Source organism: Nomascus leucogenys, chromosome 8 (assembly GCF_006542625.1).
Source record: "Nomascus leucogenys isolate Asia chromosome 8, Asia_NLE_v1, whole genome shotgun sequence".
Taxonomy (NCBI): domain Eukaryota; kingdom Metazoa; phylum Chordata; class Mammalia; order Primates; family Hylobatidae; genus Nomascus; species Nomascus leucogenys.
In genome coordinates this window covers 89005540-89025990 of record NC_044388.1, presented here as the reverse complement: position 1 = coordinate 89025990, position 20451 = coordinate 89005540, and the positions used below count along the sequence as shown (strand labels likewise).

Genomic DNA, 20451 nt, shown 5'->3' with positions numbered 1-20451 from the left:
AGCACCTCTGCCCGGCCGCCCCATCTGGGAAGTGAGGAGCACCTCTGCCCAGCTGCCCCGTCTGGGAAATGAGGAGCGCCTCTGCCCGGCCACCCCATCTAGGAAGTGAGGAGCGCCTCTGCCCAGCCGCCTCGTCTCGGAAGTGAGCTCCTCTGCCCGGCCACCCCGTCTGGGAAGTGAGGAGCACCTCTGCCCAGCTGCCCTGTCTGGGAAGTGAGGAGCACCTCTGCCCGGCCACCCATCGTCTGGGATGTGAGGAGCGCCTCTGCCCGGCCACCCCGTCTGGGAAGAAGTGAGGAGCGCCTCTGCCTGGCCGCCCCATCTGGGAGGAAGTGAGGAGTGCCTCTGCCTGGCCGCCCCGTCTGGGAAGAAGTGAGGAGCACCTCTGCCCCACTGCCCCGTCTGGGCTGTGGGGAGCGCCTCTGCCCCTCTGCCCTGTCTGAGAAGAAGTGAGGAGCGTCTCTGCCCGGCCGCCCCGTCTGGGAAGAAGTGAGGGGCACCTCTGCTCGGCTGCCCCATCTGGGAAGAAGTGAGGGGCACCTCTGCCTGGCCGCCCCGTCTGGGTGGAAGTGAGGGGCACCTCTGCCCGGCCGTCCCGTCTGGGAAGAAGTGAGGAGCGTCTCTGCCCGGCCCCCCCGTCTGGGAGTTGAGGAGCATCTCTGCCTGCCACCTGATCTGGGAAGTGAGAAGTGCCTCTGCCCGGCCACCCCATCTGGGAAGAAGTGAGGAGAGTCTCTGCCCAGCCGCCCTGTCTAGGAAGTGAGGAGCGCCTCTGCCCAGCTGCCCCGTCTGGGAAGTGAGGAGCACCTCTGCCCGGCCACCCCATCTGGGATGTGGGGAGTGCCTCTGCCCAGCGGCCCCATCTGGGAGGTCTACCATGGAGGCCAGACGCAATGTGGGGGATGGACGTGGTGGCTCATGCCTGTGGTCCCAGCACTCAGGGAGGCTGAGGCGGGTTGATCACTTGAGGCTAGGAGTTCGACACCAGCCTGGCCAGCATGGTGAAACATATGAAAAATACAACAGACAAACCAAGCAACCAACCCAGTGACAACAAAACAGGTCTACCCTGGAGTCATACTCTAATTTTTTCTATTTTCCTCCCTTTCTGATCCTTTATCCCACTTTCTTTTTCTTCCTCTTCCTTCTCCTTCTTCTTTGTCAAATAGAGGATTGAGTTATTATCATTGATCCATACAAAGTCCCTCTCTCATTTATTTTCTTTAATTCCCACCCCCCATTTCTATACCCTGTCTTCCCATGTACAACCTTCCTAATATGTTTGATATGCATCTTTTTGTTTGTATGTATTTTTAGAAAATGTGAATTGTTTTGTGTGCAAAAAAATTAATTAAAAAAAGAGAAAAAGCTTCCTCCCTCCCTTCCTTCCTTCCTTCCTTCCTTCCTTCCTTCCTTCCTTCCTTCCTTCCTTCTTCTCTTTCTTTTTCTTTCGTCCTTCCCTCTGTGGCCCAGGCTGGAGTAAACTCGGCTCGCTGTGGACTCCCAGCGTCTGGCTCCCATGATTCTCCTGCCCTGGCCCGCGGGCTGCCTGGGATTGCCACCGCACACCACCACCCCTCCCTGGTTTTCCTCCTTTGGCTGGAGGCGCGGTTTTGCCATGTCGGCCTGGCTGGTCTCCAGCTCCTGACCTCCAGTGCTCTGCCCGCCTCGGCCTCCCGAGGTGCTGGGACTGCAGACGGAGGCTCGCTCATTCTGTGCTCGGTGTTGCCCAGGCTGGAGTGCGGTGGCGTGGTCTTGGCTCGCTGCGGCCTCCGCCTCCCAGCCACCTGCCTTGGCCTCCCAGGGTGCTGGGATTGCAGCCTCTGCCCGTTCGCCACCCCATCTGGGAAGTGAGGAACGTCTCTGCCTGGCCGCCCATCGTCTGGGATGTGAGGAGCCCCTCTGCCCGGCCCCCTATCGTCTGCGATGTGAGGAGCGACTCTGCCTGGCTGCCCCGTCTGGGAAGTGAGGAGCCCCTCTGCCCGGCCACCCAGTCTGGGAAGTGAGGAGCGCCTCTGCCTGGCTGCCCCTTCTGGGATGTGAGGAGCACCTCTGCACGGCCGCCCCGTCTGGGAAGTGAGGAGCGTCTCTGTGCGGCCGCCCCGTCTGGGAAGTGAGGAGCGCCTCTGCCCGGCCGCCCCTTCTGGGAAGTGAGGAGTGCCTCTGCGCAGCCGCCCCGTCTGGGAAGTGAGGAGCGCCTCTGCCTGGCCGCCCCGTCTGGGAAGTGAGGAGCGCCTCTGCCCGGCCGCCCCTTCTGGGAAGTGAGGAGCGCCTCTGCGCAGCCACCCCGTCTGGGAAGTGAGGAGCACCTCTGCCCAGCCGCCCCGTCTGGGAAATGAGGAGGGCCTCTGTGTGGCCGCCCCGTCTGGGAAGTGAGGAGCGCCTCTGCCCGGCCGCCCCTTCTGGGAAGTGAGGAGCGCCTCTGTCCGGCCACCCCTTCTGGGATGTGAGGGGCGCCTCTGCCCGGCCACCCCTTCTGGGATGTGAGGGGTGCCTCTGCCCGGCCAACCCATCTGGGAAGTGAGGAGCGCCTCTGCCCGGCCGCCCCTTCTGGGATGTGAGGAGCGCCCCTGCGCGGCCGCCCCGTCTGGAAAGTGAGGAGCGCCTCTGCCCGGCCGCCCCGTCTGGGAAGTGAGGAGCACCCCTGCCCGGCCACCCCGTCTGGGAAGTGAGGAGCGCCTCTGCGCGGCCGCCCCGTCTGGGAAATGAGTGCCTCTGCCCGGCCGCCCCGTCTGGGAAGTGAGGAGCGCCTCTGCCCGGCCGCCCCATCTGGGAAGTGAGGAGCACCCCTGCCCGGCTGCCCCGTCTGGGAAGTGAGGAGCGCCCCTGCCCGGCCGCCCCGTCTAGGAAGTGAGGGGCACCTCTGCCCAGCCGCCCTGTCTGGGAAGTGAGGAGCGCCTCTGCCCGGCCACCCCGTCTGGGAAGTGAGGAGCGCCTCTGCCCGGCAGCCCCGTCTGGGAAGTGAGGAATGCCTCTGCGCGGCTGCCCCGTCTGGGAAGTGAGGAGCGCCTCTGCCCGGCCGCCCCATCTGGGAAGTGAGGAGCGCCTCTGCGCAGCTGCCCCGTCTGGGAAGTGAGGAGTGCCTCTGCCCCGCCGCCCCATCTGAGAAGTGAGGAGTGCCTCTGTGCGTCCGCCCCGTCTGGGAAGTGAGGAGCCCCTCTGCCCGGCCGCCCCCTCTGGGAAGTGAGGAGCGCCTCTGCCCGGCCGCCCCTTCTGGGATGTGAGGGGCGCCTCTGCCCGGCCACCCCATCTAGGAAGTGAGGGGCACCTCTGCCCAGCCACCCTGTCTGGGAAGTGAGGAGTGCCTCTGCCCGGCCACCCATTGTCTGGGATGTGAGGAGCGTCTCTGCCCGGCCGCCCCGTCTGGGAGGTGAGGAGCACCTCTGCCTGGCCGCCAGCCCGTCTGGGATATGGGGAGCGCCTCTGCCCGGCCGCCCGTCTGGGATGTCTACCACAGAGGCCAGAAGCAATGTGGGGGCTGGATGTGGTGGCTCATGCCTGTAGTCCCAGTACTCTGGGAGGCTGAGGCGGGTTGATCACTTGAGGCTAGGAGCTCGAGACCAGCCTGGCCAACATGGCGAAACATATGAAAAATACAACTGTCAAACCAACCAACGAACCAAGCGACAACAAAACAGGTCTACCCTGGAGTCATACTCTAATTTTTTCTATTTTCCTCCCTTTCTGATCCTTTATCCCACTTTCTTTTTCTTCCTCTTCCTTCTCCTTCTTCTTTGTCAAATAGAGGATTGAGTTATTATCATTGATCCATAACAAAGAAAAAAAAAGAGAAAAAAAAATTCAAGATACAAAAGAAAAAGAATATAGCACATGGCTAAATGATGATTAAAAGAAAAACAAGCTGTAAGAAAATAGTTGAAATAAATAGGAGATTAATTTAAAAATAAGGTATCTTTTGCTTTTATTAATAAACTTATTTTAGAATAGTTTGAGATTTGCATAAAATTTACAAATATATTACAGAGAGTTCCCACATCCCCATAGCCAGTTTTCCCTACTGTCAACATCTTATATTAGTTTGGTACAGTTGTCACAGTTAGCCAAGGTTGGTACATTATTATTAACTATAGTATTTCATTAAAAATTTTTTAGTACTTATGTAGTGTCATTTTTCTACTCTTTGATCTCATTCAAGATACCATGTTACATTTAGTTATATTTTCTCCTTAGGCTTCTATTGGCTGCAATATTTTCTTAGCTTTTAAAATTTCCATTATTCTTTTCTTTTAGCTCTCTGTACTTCATTTTGTGTATTTTTATTGATCTGTGTTTCCCTTAGGCTGAATCTGTTATTAAACCCATCCTCTGAGTTCCTAATTTCAAGCGTTCTGTTCTAGCATACTAATTTGATTCCTTTTGGTTGATTCCAAATTGGTATTGGAATCTTCCAGTCTTTTCTCTATTTTGCCTATCCTTCTATTTTGTTTTATCTGTCCCGTAGTATTGACTCTGTATGTCTAGTAAGTTTTTTATTATTATTATACTTTAAGTTTTAGGGTACATGTGCATGATGTGCAGGTTTGTTACATATGTATCCATGTGCCATGTTGGTGTGCTGCACCCATTAACTCGTCATTTAGCATTAGGTATCTCTCCTAATGCTGTCCCTCCCTCCTCCCCCCACCCCACAACAGTCCCTGGAGTGTGATGTTCCCCTTCCTGTGTCCATGTGTTCTCATTGATCAATTCCCACCTATGAGTGAGAACATGCAGTGTTTGGTTTTTTGTCCTTGTGATAGTTTACTGAGAATGATGGTTTCCAGTTTCATCCATGTCCCTACAAAGGACATGAACTCATCATTTTTTATGGCTGCATAGTATTCCATGGTGTATATGTGCCACATTTTCTTAATCCAGTCTATTGTTATTGGACATTTGGGTTGGTTCCAAGTCTTTGCTATTGTGAATAGTGCTGCAATAAACGTACGTGTGCATGTGTCTTTATAGCAGCATGATTTATAATCCTTTGGGTATATACCCAGTAATAGGATGGCTGGGTCAAATTGTATTTCTAGTTCTAGATCCCTGAGGAATCGCCACACTGACTTCCACAATGGTTGAACTAGTTTACAGTCCCACCAACAGTGTAAAAGTGTTCCTATTTCTCCACATCCTCTCCAGCACCTGTTGTTTCCTGACTTTTGAATGATGGCCATTCTAACTGGTGTGAGATGGTATCTCATTGTGGTTTTGATTTGCATTTCTCTGATGGCCAGTGATGATGAGCATTTTTTCATGTGTTTTTTGGCTGCATAAATGTCTTCTTTTGAGAAGTGCCTGTTCATGTCCTTCACCCCCTTTTTGATGGGGTTGTTTTTTTCTTGTAAATTTGTTTGTGTTCATTGTAGATTCTGGATATTAGCCCTTTGTCAGATGAGTAGGTTGTGAAAATTTTCTCCCATTTTGTAGGTTGCCTGTTCACTCTGATGGTAGTTTCTTTTGCTGTGCAGAAGCTCTTTAGTTTAATTAGATCCCATTTGTCAATTTTGGCTTTTGTTGCCATTGCTTTTGGTGTTTTAGACATGAAGTCCTTGCCCATGCCTATGTCCTGAATGGTATTGCCTAGGTTTTCTTCTAGGGTTTTTATGGTTTTAGGTCTAACGTGTAAGTGTTTAATCCATCTTGAATTGATTTTTGTACAAGGTGTAAGGAAGGGATCCAGTTTCAGCTTTCTACATATGGCTAGCCAGTTTTCCCAGCACCATTTATTAAATAGGGAATCCTTATCCCATTGCTTGTTTTTGTCAGGTTTGTTGAAGATCAGATGGTTGTAGATATGCGGCATTATTTCTGAGGGCTCTGTTCTGTTCCATTGATCTATGTCTCTGTTTTGGTACCAGTACCATGCTGTTTTGGTTACTGTAGCCTTGTAGTATAGTTTGAAGTCAGATAGTGTGATGCCTCCAGCTTTGTTCTTTTGGCTTAGGATTGACTTGGCAATGCGGGCTCTTTTTTGGTTCCATATGAACTTTAAAATAGTTTTTTCCAATTCTGTGAAGAAAGTCATTGGTAGCTTGATGGGGATGACATTGAATCTATAAATTACCTTGGGCAGTATGGCCATTTTTGCGATACTGATTCTTCCAACCCATGAGCATGGAATGTTCTTCCATTTGTTTGTGTCCTCTTTTACTTCATTGAGCAGTGGTTTGTAGTTCTCCTTGAAGAGGTCCTTCACATCCCTTGTAAGTTGGATTCCTAGGTATTTTATTCTCTTTGAAGCAATTGTGAATGGGAGTTCACTCATGATTTGGCTCTCTGTTTGTCTGTTATTGGTGTACAAGAATGCTTGTGATTTTTGTACATTGATTTTGTATCCTGAGACTTTGCTGAAGTTGCTTATCAGCTTAAGGAGATTTTGGGCTGAGATAATGGGGTTTTGTAGATATACAATCATGTCATCTGCAAACAGGGACAATTTGACTTCCTCTTTTCCTAATTGAATACCCTTTATTTCCTTCTCCTGTCTGATTGCGCTGGCCAGAACTTCCAACACTATGTTGAATAGGAGTGTTGAGAGAGGGCATCCCTGTCTTGTGCCAGTTTTCAAAGGGAATGCTTCCAGTTTTTTCCCATTCAGTATGACATTGGCTGTGGGTTTGTCATAGATAGCTCTTATTATTTTGAGATATGTCCCATCAATACCTAATTTATTGAGAGTTTTTAGCATGAAGGTTGTTGAATTTTGTCAATGGACTTTTCTGCATCTATTGAGATAATCATGTGGTTTTTGTCTTTGGTTCTGTTTATATGCTGGATTACATTTATTGATTTGCGTATGTTGAACCAGCCTTGCATCCCAGGGATGAAGCCCACTTGATCATGGTGGATAAGCTTTTTGATGTGCTGCTGGATTTGGTTTGCCAGTATTTTATTGAGGATTTTTGCATCAATGTTCATCAAGGATATTGGTCTGAAATTCTCTTTTTGGTTGTGTCTCTGCCAGGCTTTGGTATCAGGATGATGCTGGCCTCATAAAAAGTGTTAGGGAGGATTCCCTCTTTTTCTATTGATTGGAATAGTTTCAGAAGAAATGGTACCAGTTCCTCCTTGTACCTCTGGTAGAATTCGGCTGTGAATCCATCAGGTCCTGGACTCTTTTTGGTTGGTAAGCTATTGATTATTGCCACAATTTCAGAGCCTGTTATTGGTCTATTCAGAGATTCAACTTCTTCCTGATTTAGTCTTGGGAGGGTGTATTTGTCGAGAAATTTATCCATTTCTTCTAGATTTTCTAGTTTATTTGTGTAGAGATGTTTGTAGTATTCTCTGATGGTAGATTGTATTTCTGTGGGATCAGTGATGATATCCCCTTTATCATTTTTTATTGCATCTGTTTGATTCTTCTCTCTTTTCTTCCTTATTAGTCTTGCTAGCAGTCTATCATTTTGTTGATCATTTCAAAAAACCAGCTCTTGGATTCATTAATTTTTTGAAGGGTTTTTCGTGTCTCTATTTCCTTCAGTTCACTCTGATTTTAGTCATTTCTTGCCTTCTGCTAGCTTTTGAATGTGTTTGCTCTTGCTTTTCTAGTTCTTTTAATTGTGATGTTAGGGCATCAATTTTGGATCTTTCCTGCTTTCTCTTGTGGGCATTTAGTGCTATAAATTTCCCTATACACACTGCTTTCAATGTGTCCCAGAGATTCTGGTATGTTGTGTCTTTGTTCTCATTGGTTTCAAAGAACAATTTTATTTCTGCCTTCATTTGGTTATGTACCCAGTAGTCATTCAGGAGCAGGTTGTTCAATTTCCATGTAGTTGAGCAGTTTTGAGTGAATTTCTTAATCCTGAGTTCTAGTTTGATTGCACTGTGGTCTAAGAGACAGTTTGTTATAATTTCTGTTCTTTTATATTTGCGGAGGAGAGCTTTACTTCCAACTATGTGGTCAATTTTGGAATAGGTGTGGTGTGGTGCTGAAAAACATGTATATTCTGTTGATTTGGGGTGGAGAGTTCTGTAGATGTCTATTAGGTCTGCTTGGTACAGAGCTGAGTTCAATTCCTGGGTATCCTTGTTAACTTTCTGTCTCATTGATCTGTCTAATGTTGACATTGGGGTGTTAAAATCTCCCATTATTATTGTGTGGGAGTCTAAGTCTCTTTGCAGGTCACTCAGGACTTGCTTTATGAATCTGGGTGCTCCTGTATTGGGTGCATATATATTTAGGATAGTTAGCGCTTCTTGTTGAATTGATCCCTTTACCATTATGTAATGGCCTTCTTTGTCTCTTTTGATCTTTGCTGGCTTAAAGTCTATTTTATCAGAGACTAGGATTGCAACCCCTGCCTTTTTTTGTTTTCCATTTGCTTGGTAGATCCTCCTCCATCCCTTTATTTTGAGTCTGTATGTGTCTCTGCATGTGAGATGGGTTTCCTGAATACAGCACACTGATGGGTCTTGACTCCTTATCCAATTTGCCAGTCTGTATCTTTTAATTGGAGCATTTAGCCCATTTACATTTAAAATTAATATTGTTATGTGTGAATTTGATCCTGTTATTATGATGTTAGCTGGTTATTTTGCTCGTTAGTTGATGCAGTTTATTCCTAGCCTTGACGGTCTTTACAATTTGGCATGTTTTTGCAGTGGCTGGTACCGGTTGTTCCTTTCCATGTTTAGTGCTTCCTGCAGGAGCTCTTTTAGGGCAGGCCTGGTGGTGACAAAATCTCTCAGCATTTGCTTGTCTGTAAAGTATTTTATTTCTCCTTCACTTATGAAGCTTAGTTTGGCTGGATATGAAATTCTGGGTTGAAAATTCTTTTCCTTAAGAATGTTGGATATTGGCCCCCGCTCTCTTCTTGCTTGTAGAGTTTCTGCCAAGAGATCAGCTGTTAGTCTGATGGGCTTCCCTTTGTGGGTAACCCAACCTTTCTCTCTGGCCGCCCTTAACATTTTTCCTTCATTTCAACTTTGGTGAACCTGACAATTATGTGTCTTGGGGTTGCTCTTCTCAAGGAGTACCTTTGTGGCGTTCTCTGTATTTCCTGAATCTGAATGTTGGCCTGCCTTGCTAGACTGGGGAAGTTCTTCTGGATAATATCTTGCAGAGTGTTTTCCAACTTGGTTCCATTCTCCCTGTCACTTTCAGGTACACCAATCAGACGTAGGTTTGGTCTTTTCACATAGTCCCATATTTCTTGGAGGCTTTGTTCATTTCTTTTTATTCTTTTTTCTCTAAACTTCCCTTCTCACTTCATTTCATTCATTTCATCTTCCATCAGTGATACCCTTTCTTCCAGTTGATCGCATCGGCTACTGAGGCTTCTGTATTCTTCACATAGTTCTCAAAACTTGGCTTTCAGCTCCATCAGCTCCTTTAAGCACTTCTCTGCATTGGTCATTTTAGTTATACATTCGTCTAATTTTTTTTCAAAGTTTTTAACTTCTTTGCCATTGGTTTGAATTTCCTCCTGTAGCTCGGAGTAGTTTGATCATCTGAAGCCTTCTTCTCTTGTCAAAGTCATTCTCCGTCCACCTTTGTTCCAGTGCTGGTGAGGAACTGCGTTCCTTTGGAGGAGGAGAGGCACTCTGCTTTTTAGAGTTTCCAGTTTTTCTGCTCTGTTTTCTCCCCATCTTTGTAGTTTTTTCTACTTTTGGTCTTTGATGATGGTGATGCACAGCTGGGTTTTTGGTGTGAGTGTCCTTTCTATTTGTTAGTTTTCCTTCTAACAGACAGGACCCTCAGCTGCAGGTCTGTTGGAGTTTGCTAGAGGTCCACTCCAGATGCTGTTTGCCTGGATGTCAGCAGCGGAGGCTGCAGAACAACGGATTTTCGTGAACTGCAAATTCAGCTGTCTGATCGTTCCTCTGGAAGTTTTGTCTCAGAGGAGTACCCGGCCGAGTGAGGTGTCAGTCTGTCCCTACTGGGGGGGTGCCTCCCAGTTAGGCTGCTCGGGGTCAGGGACCCACTGTAGGAGGCAGTCTGCCCATTCTCAGATCTCCAGCTGCGTGCTGGGAGAACCACTACTCTCTTCAAAGCTGTCAGACAGGGACATTTAAGTCTGCAGAGGTTCCTGCTGACTTTCTGTTTGTCTGTGCCCTGCCCCCAGAGGTGGAGCCTACAGAGGCAGGCAGGCCTCCTTGAGCTGTGGTGGGCTCCACCCAGTTCGAGCTTCCTGGCTGCTTTGTTTACCTAAGCAAGCCTGGGCAATGGCAGGCGCCCCTCCCCCAGCCTCGCTGCCTCCTTGCAGTTGGATCTCAGACTGCTGTGCTAGCAATCAGTGAGACTCCGTGGGCATAGGACCCTCCGAGCCAGGTGCGGGACACAATCTCCTGGTGTGCCATTTTCCAAGCCTTTTGGAAAAGCGCAGTATTAGGGTGGGAGTGACCCGATTTTCCAGGTGCCGTCTGTCACCCCTTTCTTTGACTAGGAAAGGAAACTCCCTGACTTGCGCTTCCCGAGTGAGACAATGCCTCCCCCTGCTTCGGCTCGGCTCGCGCACGGTGCGCTAAACCAACTGTCCTGCACCCACCGTTTGGCACTCCCTAGTGAGATGAACCCGGTACCTCAGATGGAAATGCAGAAATCATCAGTCTTCTGCGTCGTTCACGCTGGGAGCTGTAGACCACAGCTTCTCCTATTCGGCCATCTTGGCTCCACAGTCTAGTAAGTTTTGATTGAAGACACATGATATATGGAAATACAGCACCACATATTTATCTTTTGTGAATATCATGTTTGAACACACATGATACATGTATAACATATATAATGTATTGTCATCATATATGAATGCATCATAGAGGTTCAACTTGATGGCATCTTTCACCAGGAAAGGTTCTCTTTTTTCTAAGGAGATATACTCACTTAGCCCAGCTGAGTTGGGGCTAGGCTGCAGTTTTGATAAGACTTATTCTGCCTCTCCACTGCTTCTTTTCCTATGGGTGGCTCTCCTGGGCATTCAATTGAGAATGTGGCAAGTCTTTGTCTCCACAACCTTGAAAAACTGTGGAAGATTTGCTTCTGCCATTCACAGGTTTTCAGCTTAGCTCTTCAGACTCCCAACCTAGCTTCAAAATTCAGCCAATTCTTGAGAAGAGTCTGGTCATGTGTTTGGAACCCCTTCAGTTCCCAGTTTTGTTACTCTAGTCACTTAGAAATGCCAAAATCTATGTTAATTTCTCTGCTCTTGAGTGACCTTCTGCAAGAGGTCAAGCTTGGATTCTCAGCCTCTAGCTTAGGCCAGAATGGTAAGAATGTAGTCCCCCAAGGTGAGGTGAAAAGAGGCTGTACTTCCCCAGTGTCATTTCACCATTTAACACTTTCTTTTGCTTGTTTTGTTTTTATGCTCCCTCATCTTCCTGCTAAGTTTCTATAAGACTTTTCTTTCCAAAGACAGTACATATCTTTTAGTAGCAAGTTCTGTTTCTGTTATTCCTTTTCTATCAACCATAGAGTGTAACACAAGGAAGGTTCTATTGTGATTATTTAAAAAATGGCAGACAGTGATAAAGTTTTCTGGGGAAGTCGGTTGCCTGGTTGACATCCAAGGAATCTCATATTATGGCATTTATCTTGGTGAATTCCTCGTCATCTGGATCTTATCCTTCTTATAGTTGCAGTCCCAGAAACTTGAAATCAGTATATACGTGGATTCACACCACACAAGCTTGCAGAGGATGGATGAGTTAAACAGAAAGTGGATTACTTTATATTGATGTGTTAGTTGGTGTTCTGCAGAAAAACAGAACCAATAGTATATCTACATCTCTGTCAGTTTCTCTCTCTTTAGCTCCTTATTTTTCTATGCCCTATTATAATTGCTTGACTTAAATAATCAATTTTTCCTTTATGTATATTGTTGCCATTAATAGGGTTATAACCAAGTACCTTCTTGCACTACCCACTTACGATATCTCCATATTTTCTGTTATCTCTTAAGTTGAGATCATAGTTTACCTATATTTTGTGTATATATACATACATATACACATATATATTTTTTAATTTTAGGTGTATTTATAGGGAAACTTCAGTATTGCTTCTGTATATCCTAAACAGGTAAGTAGTAGACATCAAATAATAAACTTGTGGCCACTCTTGAACCTAGAACTCTGAACCCTTTTTGAACAACTTAATAGTCCTCCACTTTGTCATTTTTAATTGTTAGCTTTACTCTCTCTTTCGTAAATGTCTGCAGGACTGATCCCTTAATGAGCAGGTACTTGTTTGATGTTTTAGGAACCAGTGGCATTGGAAGATGTCAGACATGGCACATGGATGTGATCTTCCAAAACTGTTACAGCCTCATCTCATTGGGTGAGTACAGTTTCTCCAATGCCAAAATATGTAGGATCATGAGATTTACAGGTGTTCATCTGAGACTGATCTTTGAGTTTATGGACCAGAGACAAGATATTTCTGTACTAAACAGATGATAGTCCTTTTCTTTAAAACTTTGTAAATAGATAGTCTTACTTTGTTACCTTAGAAATATCAACATTTCTCTATCGCAGAATTCCTGAAGACTTAGGACATAATTCTAGGATCCATTGATGTTATCTTCCAACTAAGAAGAACCATATAAATAGATAACAAAGGAAAAATAGAGAAATGTCACAAAATATCAGCCAGGAAAGAATCAGATAACTAAAACAACCAAGAAGACAGGAATCCTTGTAAATAAGAGTCCATTTATCCATTATGGTGGTGCTAGTAACAATAAGTGGTACTAGGAGATAGCTTTTGAAATGTTGGTTAGGGTCCTCTATGCAGAGCCCCTCATCTGTATTTTAAAAACCTGCATTCATCTAGTAGAAGCAACAGCAACTTCATTTCTATATACCTTTATCTATCTTCTCACATATCTCTTGATCTCAGAGGAAGATTGGCCCCTTCCACTGTTAATCTTTCCATTCTGTACTTCAGATTCCATTATTTTTGACTTGTTTTAGGGCCTGATTTAATGACTGTTTTATGATTCAGTCTCTCCAGTTCACCAGCTCCTTTCCTTCTACTTTGACATTAAAAAGGTTTTCTTGCTTTTGCAATAACATGTTGCCTAAAAATTTTTTATCGGCCTTTCAAAATTATTCTGTCATTATCAAATGTTTCAGACTTGTAGCTAATATCCTAAGTTCCTATTCTCTTTTAATCTTTGGAGTTAGATTCTTGTCTTCTAAAATTATTTTGAAGAGATTCTTGAATTCTTTCTTGATAGCAAGGTGTTCTTAGTCCTGTGTTCAGACTTTCTGCTGTGTTTGGTATTTTGTTTTACCTTGTGTGACATCACCAGATTCTTTTCCATTCTAATCTCTTTCCAAATGCTTTTTTGTTAACTTCACTTGCTCCCTAATGTGAATGCATGTGCCTTTATGGTTTATTTTTCTACTTATTTTTATCTCAAAAAATTAGTGCATTCTGATATCCTCAAATAGTCCTTCCATGTTAACTTTCTTATATATTTTTTCAACTTAAGTGTTTCACTTACATTCTATCCCCATATATTCCCCTGCTTACAGTTTATTGCCATTAGAATGTCCTACTTACACTTTAAATCACTTTAACCTCAATATGGTGAAAGCAAAATCACCACCTTCCCCTGGGTAGCCTCTCTTTCTATCATTAGTACCACTATTCTTCCAGCCTCCTTGGCTAGAAAACACTATCTTTATGAATCTTGTTTTGTAAAAATTCCCTATAATCTATTTCAGCATTTTTTGTTTCTTCTTTATGTCTTATCTACACTTATACCAAGTTCTTACTGGTATTATCCCAATCCAGGCTCATATCTTTCATATTATGCTTTTTTGCTAAGTTTGACCATTGTTCTTTTATTCATTTTAGACAGAATTAACAAGCTTTTAATCTAAGACATCACATCTAAGATATATTTATCCTGTTAATATTCTGACAGAAAACTTCACTTTTCCTGTCTCCTGCTAGATGACATTGAATTTCTCTGTTTAAAGTGTGAGAGTTTTTTATTATCTGATCCCATTTCACTTTTCTGGTTTTTTGCCCCTGGTTTCCAAAAACATACATACATTTGAATTAGTTTCATTGTCTTTTATTCACAACATTTATTTTACTGAATCTTTACCTCTGATTTTATTATGCACTTTATCTCAAAGCTACCATTTCTTTGATCACACCTATTGTGATATCATACCAAACATATCTGGTCTTTGTTTCCAATTCTTGTCACAGAGCTTTGAGAGCCCTCCAAATTTCCTGAGTGATAGGAATATCTTTTGTTGTTCATAATACACCTTTTTAAAAAATCATACTTGAGTTTATGTTGATGAGGTGAAATAGGGTAGGGCCCCAAATAACCTCAATAGTGGATCTGATCACTAAAAAGACCAAGCAACTAGAGGGTTAGAACTTTCAACTCCACCCACTAACCTCTGGCAAGGAAGGTATGGGGATGGAGATTAAGCTCTATACAAACTCTTAAACAGTGATATTTGATGAGCTTCTAGATTGGTGTACACATCAAGGTGCTAGAAGTGTAGCATGCCCAGAGACTATGTGGAAGCTCTATACCCCTTTCCCTTCTGCCCACCTTGCCCTGTGCATCTCTTCCTGAATGGCTTTTCCTGAATTGTATCCTTTATTATAAACTGGTAAATGTAAGTAAAGTGTTTTCCTGAGTTCTGTGAGCCATTCTAGCAAATTATTGAACCAGAGGAGGAGGGGTTATAGGAACCCTCAACTTGTAGCCAGTTGGTCAGAAGTATGGGAGGACCAGCTTGTGATTACTGTGTGAAGTGGAGGCAGTCTTTTGGGACTGAGCCCTTTAACTTGAGGGATATGATGCTTACTCCAGGTAGGTAGTGTTGGAATTAAATTGTAGGATATCTAGTTGGTGTCCAGAGAGTTGGAGAATTGGTCAGAATGGAAAAAACCCCCACACATTTGCACACAGAAGTGTGTTAAGTATGAGTTATAGAGAAGAATAGGCTGTGGCTATACAATTTGTCAGAAATGTTGTGAGTAGAGAAACAGTGTTTTCCAGACATATATATTGATCCATTTCAACTTTAAACTCCATATTAATCAGCACTTACTTATATTGAAAAATTTTACATTTTATCATAGCACTATTTTATTTTCTGTAACTGATGAATGAGCCTTGTTTTCTGCCTTTGTATTTCAGAGGAAAGAGATAACATCTTCTACTTAATCCTGGATACTATATCCAAAGTCAAAGCATCCACTCCAAAGCAGAGAATTTCTGAAAAACAAAATGTCATCATATGATGTTAGAATTTTTTTTTCAAATGATGGTTCCTAATACTTCACATTAGAAGAACTCAAATTTGATGACCAGTTTGAGAAACACCAGTATAACCAGATTACAAGAAAAAGCAAGTCAAAAGGAAGATCATGAATATAACAACTTCAAGGAAACATTTAATCAAAGACCAAAGCTTTTTAAACCACTGAGAGTTTTTATAAGAAAACTAGTCCCCACTTATTCATGGGGGGATACATTTCAAGACCCCCAGAGAATGCCTGAAATCTCTGATGTACCAAACCCTAACCAGGTTCTTAGTATGAGCTACTAAATGATAAATTGGTGGGTAGTACATACAGTGTAGATACACTGGACAAAGAAATGATTCACAGCCCAGGCAGGACAGAGCAGATCGCACAAGATTTCATCACAATACTCAGAAAACCACACCATTTAAAAGTTATGAATTATTTCTGGAATTTTCAATATAATATTTTTGACCACAATTGCCCATGGATAACTGAAACCATGGAAAGTGGAACTGTGGATAAGGCAGGACTACTGTAACTATGACATCAATGGTAGGAACCTGAAGCATAATTCTGCTATAGTGAATTTTTTCAAAAGACACTCATGAATGAAAATTTATTAGATATAAGAAAGGATGCATTTGTATCTCAAACTTATTCTGGAAATAAATGAAAAGCCAACACCTATTACATACCCACAAAAATGAAAAAATAAAGGCATAGTTCAGTACTGATGGAATCTGAGAAAATTTATATGACAGTGAACCCATACCTCTGTACTGAATGTGGGAAAGGCTACACTTGTATTGCATCCCTGACCCAGCATCAGAAAACACACATTGGAGAGAAACCTTATGAATGTAAAATATGTGGTAAGTCCTTTACCCGGAACACTAATCTTATTCAACATCAAAGAATACATACTGGAGAGAAACCTTATGAATGTAATGAATGTGGGAAAGCTTTTAGTCAGAGCACTAATCTTATTCAGCATCAAAGAGTCCATACTGGGGAGAAACCTTATGAGTGTAATGAATGTGAAAAAACCTTTAGTCATAGGTCGTCCCTTAGAAATCATGAGAGAATCCATACTGGAGAAAAACCCTATCCTTGTAATGAATGTGGGAAAGCTTTCAGCCATATCTCTGCCCTTACTCAACATCATAGAATTCATACTGGAAAGAAACCATATGAATGTACTGAATGTGGAAAAACCTTCAGCCGCAGCACACACCTAATTGAACATCAGGGAATTCATTCTGAGGAAAAATCCTACCAGTGCAAGGAATGTCGGAAAGTTTTTTGCCACAGCACATCACTAATTCGACATCAGAGAACCCACACAGGAGCGAAACCATATGAATGTAATGAATGTGGGAAAGCTTTCAGCCATACCCCAGCCTTCATTCAACATCAAAGAATTCATACTGGAGAAAAACCTTATGAGTGTACTGCATGTGGAAAGGCCTTCAATCGGAGTGCACATCTTACTGAACACCAGAGAACTCATACTGGAGAGAAGCCCTATGTTTGTAAAGAATGTGGAAAAACCTTCAGTCGAAGTACACACCTTACTGAACATCTAAAAATTCATTCTGGTGTGAAACCCTATCGATGTAATGAATGTCAGAAACTGTTTTGCTATAGAACCTCACTAATTCGACATCAGAGGACGCATACAGGAGAGAAACCCTACCAGTGTAATGAATGTGGGAAATCCTTCAGCTTAAGCTCAGCTCTGACTAAACATAAGCGAATACATACAAGGGAGAGACCCTATCAATGTAATAAGTGTGGCCATGTCTTTTGTCATAGTACATCCTTAATTCGACATCAGAAAACTCATTTCAGAAAGGAAACCTTAGCAGAGTAATGAGTGCGGGAAAGCCTGCAGTCAGTCGTAGGTTATTGTTTACACCTGAGCACTCACAGTACAAGCAACCCTAGGATTGTTATGTGAGGAAAATCTTCAGGCAAAACACTCATTTACTTAATATGCTCTTTGTACTGAGAAGAAAGACTATGCTTATAATCTAAAAAAGGTGTTATTGAAAGAGAAAGTTATAATGGAAGTGTTCATCCAAAACTGAGGTTTGTTTTTTAAAGACATATTTAGAAAGTTATTTTAAGAGATAATTTATTAAAATGTATATATTTGCTTATAAAAAAAAGCCTTTTGAATTACACAGAAATCTTAGTAGGATAATGAAAATTGTTCACTCTATATAATTCCTTTTTTATTAAGTCCTATGTTATATTTCAGCATTCAAGAAACACTTTTATAGAGGGTTTGAAAATAAAATGGACAGATTTCATTAATAGCCATAGACAAATAATGTTTTCTCCCACAAAGATACAATGTATTATTTTCTAAGATTTATGTAATATTTTTTAATGGACTATATATATGGTTACAAAGAAAATTGCAATAAATTCTCAGAGGGAAATACTCAGGCCCTCCCTAATTTTTTTTCAGTGCAATGCAGTAAAAATAGAAATGAAAACAACTAAAAGTAGCACCCTAACATGATTTAGAAATTTAAAATAAGTTTCTAAGTAATTTGAGTTAAAGAATAAATCTGTACAGAAAAAACATGATTATTAGAAGACAATAAAACTAGAACAAAAATTATACATTGAATTCAGAAAGGAAAAAGAATAATATAAACCCAAAGAAAATAAATGCTTTAATAAAGATAAAACCACACCTCAATGAAATAGTTACAAAAGGTAGATTTCATAAGGCAATAGACAAACTTCTAGCAAGTAGGAATGATGGGAAAAGGACAAAAAATCCAAGAGTAAGCAAATGATTATAAATATATATAGAAGGAAACTTAAATACTCGAAGTCAATCATTAAGAAATCTAGCAGTTTAGTAAAGTCAGTACTAAGGTTTATTTTAGAACTTCTAGACTATTTCAAAAATAGAAATCTTCATTAATAAAGAAAAACCTATCTTAATAGATGCTGTAAAAATCATTTAATAAAATTCTATATACATTGGTGACTTTTTTTTAAAGTTAGAAAGAAAATCCCTTATATTGTATATTGATGATGAACATGTATTAGTGTGCATTCTCCAGAGAGAAGAAAGAGAAGGAATGGAGAGAGGGAGAGAAAGGAAAGGAGGGAAGAGAGAAAGGAAGAAAGGAAGGAAAGGAAAGAGGGAAAGAAGGGAGAGAGGGGGAATGGAAGGAAGACAGAGAGAAAGGAAGGAAGGAGATGTGCACGGACATTAATGGATGATAAGAAGCCCAAGATCTGCAGTCAGCAAGCTGGAGACTCAGGAGAGCCAATGGTAAAGCTCTAGTCTGAGTTTGAAGGCCTGAGTCTTCTGAAGGGCAGGAAAACTGAAGGTGTAAGTTCCAGTCCGAGTCTGCAGGCAGGCAGAAGACTAATGTCCCAGCTTGAAGACAGGCAGGGAGAGAAGTCTCTTACTCAGCCTTTTATTCTGTTTGGGCCTACAATGGATTGGATGAGGTCTATAGCCACATTGACTAGGGAAATCTGTTTTACTTAGTCTACTGGTTCAAATGTTAACCCCTTCTTTGAAACACATTGCCCAGGCTGAGTGCAGTGGTGTGATCTCAGCTTACTGCAAGCTCCACCTCCTGGGTTCTTGCCATTCTCCTGCCTCAGCCTCCCGAGTAGCTGGGATCACAGGTGTGTGCCACCACGCCTGGCTAATTTTTGTATTTTTAGTAGAGACAGAGTTTCACCATGTTGGCCAGGCTGGTCTTGAATGCCTGACCTCAGGTGATCCACCTGCCTTGGCCTCCCAAAGTGCTGGGATTACAGATGTGAGCCACGGTGCCTGGCCTGCTATTGATTTTTATAGGATCTCTCTAGCAACTTTGATGAGATTAGTTCTCATAAAATTAGTTCTAATACTTTGTGGATTCTGTTGGTTTTACAGGTATATGGTCATGTTATCTGCAAATTATATCACTATCTCTTCCAATCTTTATGTTTCATGTTCTCTTTTTTCTCTCTTTTCCTTATAACTTTGGCCAGAACCTCCAGGACTAAACGCTGAAACTAATTTTCTAACCCCTGGGATAGAAAATATATGGCCCATAGGCCAAATCCAGCCCACCTGCCTGTTTTCATATAGCCCATGAGCCAAGAACATTTGCAATTGATGTGATACTAGAAACACTAACTTTCAGCTCCAATTAAGCAAACTGTTATGCCAAAAAGAATTCCCTTCTCATTAAAAGACCTGTATTTCAAAATCATTGTATGTAACATTATGAGTTTCACCAAAGAAAAAGTAGAAATGTGTTTTGCTGTTATATAAATACCTACATAATACCCTTGATTGCCTCTTGGCCTTCAAAGCCTAAAATATTTTCTATCTAGCCCTTTGGAGAAAATTTTTGCTGATCCCCCTTTCTATCAGCCTTTACTCCAACAGTTTTTTTTTTTTTTTTTTTTTTTTTTGAGATAGGGTCTCACTCTGTCACCCAAGCTAGAGTGCAGTGGTGCAATCATGGTTTCCTGCAGCCTCACCCTCTCAGGATCAGGTGATCCTCCCACCTCAGCCTCCCTAGTAGCTGGGACTACAGGCATGCACCACCATACCCAGCTAATTTTTATATTTTAGTAGAGATGGGGTTTCACCGTATTGCCCAAGCCGGTCTCAAACTCCTGGGCTCAAGTGATTCACCCACCTCGGCCTCACAAAATACTGTGATTACAAGCATGAGCCACCACACTTGGCCATTCCAACTGTTATTTACTGTAGTTTTGTGCTGCATTTCCCCCCCAAATAAACACGTTTGTCAAAATGAACCACTTAGAATGCCTTTAATAAAATGGGCATGAAATTATACAACTGTGTGGTTAAGGAGCTATTTTGAAGTAGTCCTGTTACTGCTCCTCTTTAAACATCATGAATAATTTAAGCCCGAATGGAAGAAAATTAGATAAATGTCAAATACACTTCCAGAGTAAATATCAAATCAGGACATTCTGAGGTTATTTCAGGAATTCAAGGACAACAATGAAGACTCCAAATTTCTATTCTTGGCATAGAGGACTTTGTCATTCAGTGCTCTTATCCCAAGACAGATCTTTCACTGAAACTGTCTGTTCCTGGAAACAGGCCCATAATACTAGCTGCTGTTCTTGAAAAGCAGTATTTCAGGAATATTGTTCCACTGGCTTCAAAATGTTTATGATGGTTATTAGAACAAGAGACAATTACTGGC

General features: G+C 42.7%; 1 protein-coding gene across 4 annotated transcripts in view; it reads left to right on the top strand.

Moving 5' to 3' along the window:
* ZNF883 (zinc finger protein 883) overlaps nucleotides 1-18386 on the top strand; it is a 47410-nt gene extending 29024 nt beyond the window's left edge. For 2 of the 4 annotated variants that reach the window (XM_030817634.1, XM_030817633.1), the window contains 2 exons: nucleotides 12206-12283; nucleotides 15126-18386. In XM_030817634.1, coding sequence (XP_030673494.1) covers nucleotides 15969-17108 — 1140 coding nt within the window. In that variant the 5' untranslated portion in view covers nucleotides 12206-12283; nucleotides 15126-15968 and the 3' untranslated portion in view covers nucleotides 17109-18386. Of the gene's footprint in view, nucleotides 1-12180; nucleotides 12284-15125 lie in introns of those variants that run through there. The other 2 variants (XM_030817635.1, XM_030817636.1) reach the window with 2 other exon arrangements.
* Nucleotides 18387-20451: the final 2065 nt, after the last annotated feature.